The following is a 12,912-nucleotide window of genomic DNA, read 5'->3' as shown; positions in this document are numbered from 1 at the left end:
TATAACGAATACCGAAACAATTTTCAAAAATATTATTACCGCATTCGTGGGCGAAAATACCGACGATATTAGCTCCGTTTTATTAGGAGTTCCCATTAATACGGATATTATAATTGGTAACCGCCAAATTTCGGTTTTTTTTAATATAGGTTTTATCCGTTTATTGCAGTTTCTGGCAATTAATTATTTTTTTAATTAATAATTTACGCCGAAAACGATACCCGGGATGTTAATTCGGCGGAACTGGGTAAAATGCTGGCGTTAAAAAAAATGGATTTTAAAGCCAAATACGGCACCGTCCGATAAAATTTTAAAAAGAATTTACAGGAAGGAAAAACCCGTTTTAAATCGGTAATTGTGGACGTTTTAATTTAATATAGCGGCGACGGTTTTTTTAATTGGGTTTATTCGAAAATTTGCACTAATTTTAAAACGTTATTTCCGTCGGGTAAGGTTAAAACAATCCATTTTATATTAAACGAATCGCCATTTATTGCCCGCGTGGTCGAAATTTGTATGGAGGAAAAGAAAAAAGGTTAACGCGTCCTGGTTATAACCCCCAATTTTTGGATTTAAGCGTAAATTGGTTAAATGGTAATAATTGTTACAATTGTTTTCCTTCCCCACAATTATTATAATAATTGTTACAATTTTTATGTTTTTGGATTGTGATAAATATTATAATAATTATTGTTTTTCCATTTTTGTAATAATTGTTACAATTTTTAATATATTTGCTAATTTTTTTAATTTCATTGTTTTTACTTTGGAAAAAACCAGTTTCGGTGTGGTTATTATCCGATTAGGTTTATTTTAAACCGAACGCGATAAAACCGTTTCCGATTTTACCGATTCCAATTCCAGTTTTTACGTTTATATTTTAAATATTAATATTTCCAGCGCTGGTTTTAATTTACACCCCAATTATTGCATTGGTATTATTATCTTTTCAATGTGGAACGCCAATATATAATTGCAAATTTATAATCGTTTAATTCGGTTGGGTTAAAATAAATCTGTTATTTGGCGCATTTTCGAAATGCGAAATACCCTTTTCGATTGGGTAAAAAATCGCATATTCCGGAAAGTAAATACCCTTTTTTTACTATTCCTGCCGTTACTAATATATAATAAATATTATTTAGATATATTACGCGTATACGTTTCCCTAAAATTATTTAATTTCCAACTGTTAAATAATTCCTAACGTATAAAATAATAATAATTATATTTTCCTGGTTTTTTAATTATTTCGTTTGGATAGCAAAACCCCCCCAGCATTTTAATGCTTTTTATGATAATAGGACGCGCCGTATAAGCGATCTTTATCTTCGCCTGGTTTTAATGTTTGTATTAAACATTTTTAAACAGTTTAACGAACTGGATTTGGTCGAAAAAACGTTAATTTTTATTTTAACGTTGGGTTTAATTTATATTAATTACCAATATTAGGAGCAAAATAATGGCCGTAATACGTTTGTTAATTATATTAATTATATATATTTACTTTATTTCAATTTTACCATTATAAATTAGGGGTTTATGGTTAAATTAATAAAATGGATTAAAAATAGCGATGGATTTTACGACGAAACCGCGACCGCGCGGGTTATCGGGGCCTTAATAAAGGATTTTGGTTTTTGGGTTATAAAACGCCGGAAAATTAATAAACCGTTTGAAAAAGGTATTTTTAATAATAATAATAACGCCGACCTTTTAGCGGTCGTTATTCCGTTTTTTTTATTTATCGATTTTGGTTTTAATTACGATAAATTTATATTTGATTTGTTAGAAAAAATTTGTATATTTATTTTAAAGAAGCATAAAAAGGAGGACGATTCGGTCCCTAAATCGTTTACCGCGACCCCAGTTCGGAAAAAGAGGCGTAACGCTAATAAACCCATTCCTAAAAAAATATTTAACGCTATTAAACGTTTTCGTTTTTTTTAATCGGCTTGGGTTTTTTTGTTTTACTTTTTTTTAGGGTTTAATGTTAGGAAATTGGGGGTTTTATATATATAATATTATAATAATTGTTATTATTGGGATCCGGTTTAATGGATTTATTATTCATGGTTAATGGGGTATTACAATAACGGTTATTACCAGGATTCTTTTTGTTGGATTTATAATTGGCGGTGGATGGAGGATATAGTTTATTTGGGTAACGAAAATGGATAGGAAACGGGTTATTTATACGAAGGATTTTGGAGGAAATTATACCTCGTTTTTTATTTTAAATTAAATTTAGCATTAATATTTGTTTATTTATATTTACTGGTTTTGCGGACGTTGTTTTGCCTCCGTTATTCGTTTATTAATTCTTTTTGTATAATAAAACGATTTTCGTTTTTACCCGTTTTGGTTTGCGTAATTTGTTTTTTATTATTCTAAATTTTATACGCCTTTTTCGTCGGATTTTTCGTATATTCCGTCCAGCAAATTCTTTTCGGTGTTAATTATACCATTAATATTTAAACCGTTTATTTGGTTAAATCCTTTTTTTTGGATTTGCCTTTATTTTTTTAATATCCGTTTAAAATAACACGTTATTGGGGCGTACGACTTTTTAATTAAATCCCTCCAATTTATCGCCCATTAGTTTTTTTAAACCCAAATATAATAAATTAGGGCCGTCGAAATCGAAATTGGGTAATATTTCGGTTTTTTCGTTTCCTTAACCATTTTGGAATAATAAATACGTATAATGGATTATATTTTGGTTGGTTAATATTATATAGTATTTGCTATTAATGCGTGTACGGGCAATATTTTCCAATATTTTGCGCACCGTAATTGCGATTGGTTTTATCGCTATACAATTTAGGAATATTTTTCGCAAATCGTGCGTAAAATTGCGGTTATTTTTAATATTTATAACGAGACCTTTATTAATATATTTAATTGTTAGGTTTACCAGTTTAAATCCATTCCCGGCCGTGGTATATTTTACGGACGTTAATTTTAAAATCCCGGTACGTAACGGTTAATTTATAATTTTTGGTTATAATAACCAGGTTAAATATAGTATTTTAAAGTTATAGTTTTTGGTTTTGCAACCGTAAAAAAATAGGACCAGTTGCGGCATTATAATTTCCAATACCCCGTAATTTCTTTGGTGGAACGCGTTTATTATTATTTATAAAAAATCAATTATTTGCAAATAACGGCGTTACGTGCGGAAGGCGATATTAATTTCAAATTTTATATTTTATAATCCAATACCCATTAAACCGTTAATATAACCAGCGAATATATTGTCGTAAACACGGTTTACCACGGAAATATATATATTATATGGTATATCGGTAAAAACTTTTTTTAAAACGTTCTTAAAAATTTAATCCTTATCCAATAATCCGTTTTGGATTAAAATAGCAATTATAATATATAAAATACGGGACCGGAATGCATTTTGTAAAAGCCGTAAAGCGTGGTAAAACTTTTTTTTATTTTTTTAAAATTGGTTATATTTCCCTAACCTTATTATATTTATGAATATAATAAGGGCGTAGTATTGCTATAATTGGTTAATAAAATTAAATTCGATATAGAAAAACGCTGGTACGGGTAATATTTATTATTTTTTGTTAAAAGGGTGGGATAATTCGATATAGGTTCCCTTAATGGTACGGATATATAACGTTGTTTTTAATCCCTATAAACGAGGAGCAGGACGGAAAAATAATCGAAATGGTCGGGTAATAGGTTTAAAAAACGTTTAAAAAGGATTTTATAAATTTGGATAATTCCTGCGTATTCCCCTTCGTTTTCGGTAATAGCGGGGGTTTAAATAAAATAAAAGGTTAATGTAATTCGTGCGAGGGTAGGGTATTGTGGCATTGTTCCAGGCGTATATGGGCGGTTAAGGAATAAAAAACTACAAATTTGGTATATTATATAATATTTGGCGCTTTTGTAATAGGTGTCCGGATATTGTAAAAAGGCGGGCGTTTGTAACCATTTTTGGCGGAAAAATACGTTGGCGTACCATTGAAATTGCGTATATCGTTTAAATTTTGGCGTTAATATAAAGAAACACGATATTAAATTTTGCATTCGGTTACGTTTTCCATATCCAAAATCCTATATTTTATCCAAAAAATTGAAATTATTATATACGAAAAATAGTGTTAGGTTACGAACGATCCTTTTTAAATTTATTTATATATTAATATATATATATATATATATATATATATGTAAGAAATTATTATTATTGTTCGCGGTAAAAGTTGAATATAAATATAAATATTGCTAATAACGTATTCGGGTAACGGCGATAAATTATTGGGTTTACCGTTTAATAATTTTATAAAATAAATATATTTTAAACCCGGTTAATATATTTATAATACGTCGTGGAATTCCATTATTTATAGAATATAATGCGAATATATATAATAAATAATTGTTTTTTGGGGGGGAATATCCGTGGGTTAAAATCGCCAATATTAATATAACGCGTTAATTTTTTAACGTTAAGGGGTTTTGTGAACATGGCTAGCACAGGGCTAATTATATTAGCTACCCTGCATTCTTTTATAACGACTAGCACGGGCTAATTTTATTAGTCACCCTGCATCGAATAAATAAATAAATAACAAATAAAACGTATACGCGTTCATACACACAAAGCTTTATATATTACGTCTTTGTTCATAGTTTCAACAACAAAACAAATACGTCATATTTAATCTAGCTTAATGGTATAATGCACGTACCATAATCTATATTATATATACGTTGAAATGCGTGGGTTCGAATCCCGTTGTGGTCGCAGATTTTCTGTGCATGCATAAGCACAATAGGCCGTTAGGCTCAATGGGCCGTTAGGTTTAATAGGTCGGCAGGTTAGTCACATAAATAAGGCCAAATCATGTAACGTGACCCCGCATTCCGGACATCCGGATCGAAGATCTGCACCTACGGATTCGAACACGTAATTTATAACTTAGCCTTAAATTCATCACCTTTATAACTTTTATCGATTTAACGATTTAACGAATCGATTGTGCAACAACAATATATTATCTCTATTACCCGCTAGCAGACGGTTATCTGCCATTTTAACGTTCCATTAACCTTACACGTGATCCACCTTTCCCCGCGTTTAAGATTAAGCTTATTTTATCTCGTAACCTCCTTACAGGTTATGAGCCCGGATTAGCTTATACCAACGAGATCGATATCAATACCATTAAATCCATCGATTATTTTTCAGCCCTATTTCGGATCAACCCGAGCCTTATACCATTCGATAGCTCTATTCACGCTTTATCCAACAGTATAATTGCCGAAACCGGAATCTCACGCGCCGTCGAGAAAATCCGACCGTTATACTGTACCCTCCTATACCTACCTATATACCTCAACAAATACTCGCCTATATCTTTACCGCCATTGGAATTATCGATACGAGACCTATACCATCTGAAAGCTTTTTTCAAGACCTATCCAACCGAATAACCCTTTTGACCCTAACCCCGACCGTTACCGAGATACAATACAAACAAAAGACCCTTTATTTAAGATGGCTACCTTCGACAAAATCCCAAAGGTAACCCTTAAGGGCACCGAGAATTACGTTATTTGGGCTATTCGTGCTTAAGCGGCTTTGGAAGTGAAGGGACTCGCATGTACCCTGGAGCAAAAGGAGGGAGTTATTATTAGCTTCGATGCTAATAATAATATGGAACCCACTGGTATCCCCAGTGGTATCCAGAGTGGTATTATTATTAATAATAATAATAATTATAATACCTTTGAGCCTCTGGATTATATCAACAAAGATACGCTGGCTTTAGCCTTTATAAAATCACTGTGCGATAATAAACCTTTTTTATATATAAAAGAATGCACTTCTGCGTACGAAGCCTGGAATAAATTAAAAAATATATATAATCCTGAAGGCTATACTTCGGATTCCCTTTTATTAAAGGAGTTTTTTTCGGCTGTACCAGAATCGTTTAATAATATCGAGGTTTATTTGAATAAAATAAAAGAGTTATATTTAGTTTTGAAATTTAAAGGTTTAATTACTTAAGATAAGGTTATTATAACCTGGGTATTAAATATTTTAAATTAAAATTGGACCTCTTTTGCACAAAATATTATTCAAAAGCTACGGCATAATTCAGATAAATATACGGTAGATTTACTATTTGCCAATATTTTAGATGAATGTCGTGGTGAGGATAATATTAATAAATATTATACCGTATCGTTAAATAAACTTTTGACCTTCAATAAGGTTAATAATAAGGTAAATTCTTTGCCCATTAATAATTATAATTATAATTATAATTATAATAGTAATTACCCCAATAACGGGAATAAAGCTGATTATTTGAATTTGGGACATTACTGTTTTACAACGTTTGTTCCAAATTTAATTTATTTTGATTTTAATCCACATATTGTATTGCACTCTACTATAAAGTCCTCCAATTTTATTATAGACAGTGCAGCAACAATTTATACATGTTGCAATATACAATATTTAACAGACGTTAAAAGATATAGATACGACTGTTAAATGGGGTAATGCTTCCCACTTAAATATAAATAAAATGGGAATTATAAAAGTCAAATTTAATAATACAGGTATAACAGAAACCATAAATAACGTGTACTATGTACCAGAATTTGGGTTCAATATACTTTCTATTGCACAATTACATAACTATATTATAACTTTTATAAATAATAAAGTAATAGTGATATATAAAGAACATAAACATAAAATAACAGAAGGCTATAAAAATAATGGGCTATATATTCTACCTACCCGAATTGTGGAAAATAATTGTATATTATATGCGGAAGAAAAGTCGAATAATAACGATATTTTTTCCAATGCAATATATAAACTACACGTTAAATATGGGCATATAGGGTTAACACCCCTATTGCAGTTAATAAAGACAAATAAAATAAAAATATCCAAAGACGATATATATAATTATAATAAATATACGTGTGAGATTTGCTTAGCTGCAAGATCCAATCGGAAAATAAACAGGACTTTTGCAAATATTATAAATTATAATATATTAGACAGAATCCATTCCGATTTAGGTGGACCTATAAATCCACCCACGTATAATTATTATAAATATTATATAACGTTTTTGGATAAAAAGTCACGTTATTTACGTGTTGCATTGTTAAAAACAAAAGCTGATGCCCTAAAAGTATTTTATATATATAAAAAACAAATGGATAATAATACCGTTAATATAAATGGTAAAAGAACAATAAAAAAGTTTTTTACCGATAATGGAGGCGAATATATAAGTAACCAATTTAAGATTGCGTTACAGAATAACGGTATTATACACCATTTTACGCCTGCATATACAAAAAAGCCAAATGGGTTAATAGAACGTATAAATCTAACCCTATTTAATAAGGTTAGGGCTATGCTATTTAATAGCAAAGCACCTAACTATTTATGGGGTGAGGCTTTATTAGCCGCTGTATACCTATATAATAACACCCCACATACGGCTTTAAATATGCAAACGCCAGCCAATATATTTCACAATATAAGTGAAAATAATATAAATAATAATGCAATTCACGTAAATAACTATATATAACCTTGGGGATGTATTATTTACTATAACGATAACTATGATAAAAAGAAGTTTGAACTTCGAAATAAAATTGGTATTTTAGTAGGTTTTACACCTAATATAAAAATATATAAAATATGGGACCCATATAAAAGGAAATGTTTCCTGGTTAGGGATATTACCTTTATAACGGATAAATTTTATCCACATATAAACAACGAAAATACCAGTATAAATAATATAAACGAGGTCGAATTCTCTTTACCAGATTTCGAGGTAAATCCAGTAAATAATACAAATATAAATGAAAATAACGTTGATAAAAATAATATTAATAACGTTAGTAACGCGAATAACGTTAATAATGCTAATAAAAACAACGTTGTTACCAATAACAGTAATCCCCAAGCAGCTAACAATTCGTCTATAAAAATAAACATAAAAAATAAACCCCCAATAAATTCTGCAGAATATAAAATATATAATGACGTTTTATTTACGATACGTGATATTAATAAGTCGTTAAAATTTAATTTTAACGAAGATAATTACGTATTAATAACAAATTCGTTAATAGAACCGAATACCTAGAAACAAGCTATGGAAAGCCAAGATTGGGAAAATTGGCTGCAGGCTTGCAAAGACGAAAATAATAGCTTAATAGAATCCAATACCTTTACTATAACGGACTTACCTCCAAATAAAATAGCTATAACTGGGCGCTGGGTTTTTAAGAAAAAACCCTTGAACAATATAAATAATACTCGTTTTATTACGGATATTAATAAACGGTATCGTTATAAAGCCAGATGGGTAATACAGGGATTCCACCAAATTATGGGTGTTGATTACCTGGATACCTTTTTTACAACTTGTAGAACAGAAACCTGGTATATACTTATAATGCTAGCATTATATAAAGGGTGGTACGTTATTTAATATAACGTTAAAAACGCGTTTTTACACGCAGATATCGATACCGAAATATATATAAAGTTACCTACAGGGCTATATACAGATAAAAAGTATATAAATAAAGTGGGTAAATTAAATAAAGCCCTGTATGGTCTAAAATAAGCGCCTAGACTTTGGTATAAATACCTTACCAAAACGCTGATAAAGTTAGGTTTTACTGTTTTCCCATACGACGAAGGCGTATATGTAAACCAAAATAATAATAGCCAATTTTTTGGCATTATTATGGTTTGCCACGTCGACGATATTTTGGCATTTAATGCTAATTTATCGTTATTTGATATTCTTTATAAAGAATTATCCAAATATATAAAAATAGAATGTATAGGACCTGTATCCAATTTTTTGGGTAACAGGATAACGATAAATAAAAACAATAAAACCGCTTTTATTAGCCAGGAAGATTATACCAATAAAATATTGAATAAATTCAATATTATAAATAACGAAAAACCGTCTACCATTCCGGGGGTACCAGGTTTGAAATTCGATATAAATAAACATAAAGCTATAAAAGAGGAAATCAAAAATTTCCAACAAAAAGTAGGCTTATTATTATATTGAGCAATAAAAAGCCGCCCAGATATAACATATTGCACGTGCCTAGCCGCCAGGTTTATGGCCAATCCTGGGGCTGAACATTTCAAGATTTTTGAAAATGTTTTTAAATATCTGCTAAAAAATCCCACTTTTGGCCTACAATATAACGTTAATAATATATCCCAACATAACGTTAACAATAACGGATCCAATAAAAATAACGTTAACGAAAAGTTAATAAATAATATAAATAATATAAACCTGCAGGATAAAAGCCAAAATAACGATAATATATTATTTATTAAGGGATATACAGATTTTGATTGGGCTAACGACCTAAATCAAAGACGTTCCACTACTGGATATATATTTAGCCTGTCCAACAGTTATAATATAAATAACGATAATAATATAATAAATTGGACTTTTCAACTTCAGAAAACGGTAGCTTTATCGTCGACTGAAGCTGAGTATATGGCTTTACGGGACGCCGTTAAAAAAGCCATATATTTAAATAATATGCTGAATTATATAAATAATAATTTAAAATTGGGTTTTAACATTAAAACCCCTTTAATTTTAGTGGATAATACGTCTACCATAAAGCTCGCGGAAAACCCGGAATTTCATAAAAGATCTAAACATATCGATACAATATATCATTTTAGCCGCGAAGCTATAAATAATAATTTAGTTAAGTTGAAATATATACCAACTAAATTAAATATAGCTGATTTTTTAACGAAATCAGTACCCGGACCTTTGCATAAGGGTCTATTATCCTATTCAAATGTCAATAACGGTGCAGAATATAACGATAAATAAATAAATAAATAAAACGTATCCACTCGATAATTTGTTTATTATTTCATATAATAAATAAATTACGGGGGTATGTGAACATGGCTAGCACAGGGCTAATTATATTAGCTACCCTGCATTTTTTTATAACGATTAGCACGGGCTAATTTTATTAGTCACCCTGCATCGAATAAATAAATAAATAACAAATAAAACGTATACGCGTTCATACACACAAAGCTTTATATATTACGTTTTTGTTCATAGTTTCAACAACAAAACAAATACGTCATATTTAATCTAGCTTAGTGGTATAATGCACGTACCATAATCTATATTATATATACGTTGAAGTGCGTGGGTTCGAATCCCGTTGTGGTCGCAGATTTTCTGTGCATGTATAAGCACAATAGGCCGTTAGGCTCAATGGGCCGTTAGGCTCAATAGGTCGGCAGGTTAGTCACATAAATAAGGCCAAATCATGTGACGTGACCCCGTATTCCGGACATCCGGATCGAAGATCTGCACCTACGGATTCGAACACGTAATTTATAACTTAGCCTTAGATTCATCACCTTGATAATTTTTATCGATTCAACGATTTAACGAATCGATTGTGCAATAACAATATATCATCTCTATTACCCGCTAGCAGACGGTTATCTGCCATTTCAACGTTCCATTAACCTTACACGTGATCCACCTTTCCCCGCGTTTAAGATTAAGCTTATTCTATCTCGTAACCTCCTCACAGGTTTGTGGTTTTTAAAAAAATGTTTGGTTCCAAATATATTACGTTCGAAATTTATAACGATAAATAAAACGGGCGGTGGCCCCGGGAATATAATAATAATAAAAATATAAATTTGTATAATATTGGCGTTTTGGACGGGATTTTTTGGGTGGACGTATTAAATATTTATTTAAATTAATTTATATCGTTTACGTTTTTGGCGGAACAATTTTTTATTCCCGAAAATTGGAAATTTATAAGTTCGAACCGGTTTAAAAAACGTAAATATTATATTAATTGTTACAATTCCCTGCGTAAAAAATCGGTTTTAATAGGCGCAGGAAATTTATCATTAAAACGGTATTCGACCCTATTAACGCGTAAACGTTTTCGGATTTAAAAATTTCGTAATATTTTTTTAAAAAAAAGTATTCGCGATAAGGTAAATCGGGTAATTTCGTAAAAATTTGCCGTTATTACCCAAACGTGGATAAATTGCGTAAAATTGGTGCGTCGGTAACGGTTGCGCCAAAATTTGGTAATATCGCGAATAAATTTGGTTTCGGGGTTTATTTCCGTTTCGGATTCGGATTTTTTCGGTAATTGTTTTTAATCGATTAAAAAAAGCTTAAATTTTTATTTATTTTCGAATATAAAATTGGGGGATAATAATTGGGATAACGATAAAAACGAAAATAATTGCGATATCGATAAAAATAATAGGGTTAAATCGGACGTAAAATATTGGGTTACAGGTTACGCGGATAGGAATATTTTTTTAAGTATATTTATTAATATTATTGGAAATATATTTTTTATTATTGGATTCGGGTTTTATTTGGTTTAATAATATATCGAATAAAAATTAATATAAGTAAATATATAATATAATAGTAAAATTTTTTTATTTTTTTGTATATTGGGAGGAATGGTGGTTGGCGATATTGCAGTACTGGGTATTTTGTTGGTGGTACCGCTATAAACGGCGAAATGCGACAAAATGTCCTTAAATTAAAACGAGCGCGATCTTTTTGGCCAATGTAATTGGTCGAAAAGCTATGTGGCTGAAAGGTATATGAAGCGTTCGGTCCCCACTGCGAAGCAGGGGGGTTTAGTCTGAGCACTGAGACTAGTAATTTTACGGGTTTTTTCACGGGGGCCCGCGGGTTGCCAAGAAAACCCGTGTACGGTTTTGGGCCGGGCCGGGCCCCCCCACAAAAAATTCAACCCACCCACGGGTTGGCCGCCCCACCGATTTGGGCTGCCACGGGCCCCCGTGGGGGGGTTTTGGAATGCCTTAGATATAGCCGACAGAACGAAAATAAAAACGACGAAAAGCACCTTAAAGAAAAGGTTCCGGAGGATGCACGGTAGTTTTGTTGGATGGGTTATCATTCGAAGGATAAATTAAATCCACCAAAGCTTGCTGCACAAGCGTCTATTCATCCGTAATCAAGCAGAGAATTATCAATCAGACTTCTTTGGCGTTCAAGAGCGTTCCACATAGTACCTGAGTGTGTTTGGGTCACTCGGATGGTCCATCGCAGCCGCTTGACATGGAGAGAGGAAATTGGAGAGTGTCGTGTTACTCTGTTGCGTGATTTGCTTATTTAAGTAACTTGTTGTAAAGCGTGAATGATCATACAAACGTAAAGGAAAAGATTCGGATCCCTAGCAAAGATTTTTGAAAATGTGATTAAACCAGGACATTAGCCTGTCTACTGGATATCCACTTATTAGACTAGACAGTATGCGAGAGACATTCTTCATGCACATGGTCAGTCTTCTTTAGAACAGAAGGTCCCCGCCTCCATCTTTCCTCCTCCTAACCTCAAACCTAACATTGGGATCGGCCATGACGAGGAAGCCATTCGGCACCAGCTTTGGGGCGCAGCCCTCGGCCAACCGAACATGGTACTTGACCAGCACATGCGCCAGCACCAACTTGAGCTCCTGCGCCGCAAAGAAGCGCCCGGGGCAGATGTGTCGCCCGCCGCCAAACACGTGGTAGTCGGGGCTGGACTGCACAAGCTGACTTGCATTGTCCCCGGCCTTGCGCCTTTTTAGAAAACGGCGTCCATCAAACTCGTTCGCGTTTGGGTACATGTCCGAGTTCCACAGGTCCGTCGAGTCGACCATGACATGGGAGCCGCGCGGGATGACGCGCCCGTCGGGGAGCGCAGTGTTTTTGAGGGCGACGCGCTCAAGCACGACTGGACAGATGGGATTAGTAGCTTGACTTGATTTAATCCAAGTTTGTTCGAGGAACGTTGTGTGAAAAAA

General features: G+C 32.3%; 1 protein-coding gene across 1 annotated transcript in view; it reads right to left on the bottom strand.

Moving 5' to 3' along the window:
• Positions 1–12,417: 12,417 nt before the first annotated feature.
• The window catches only part of PpBr36_09569 (uncharacterized protein), a gene marked incomplete at both ends in the record, with an annotated part of 1,599 nt that continues 1,104 nt past the window's right edge, over positions 12,418–12,912 (bottom strand). The window contains one exon of the mRNA XM_029896690.1: positions 12,418–12,842. Within this exon, the coding sequence (XP_029744731.1) occupies positions 12,418–12,842 (425 nt within the window). The remainder of the gene's footprint in view (positions 12,843–12,912) is intronic.

Source organism: Pyricularia pennisetigena (genome assembly GCF_004337985.1).
Source record: "Pyricularia pennisetigena strain Br36 chromosome 7 map unlocalized Pyricularia_pennisetigena_Br36_Scf_8, whole genome shotgun sequence".
NCBI lineage: Eukaryota > Fungi > Ascomycota > Sordariomycetes > Magnaporthales > Pyriculariaceae > Pyricularia > Pyricularia pennisetigena.
Note: the sequence above shows the minus strand (reverse complement) of the source record. Positions and strands in the feature narration are given on the sequence as shown.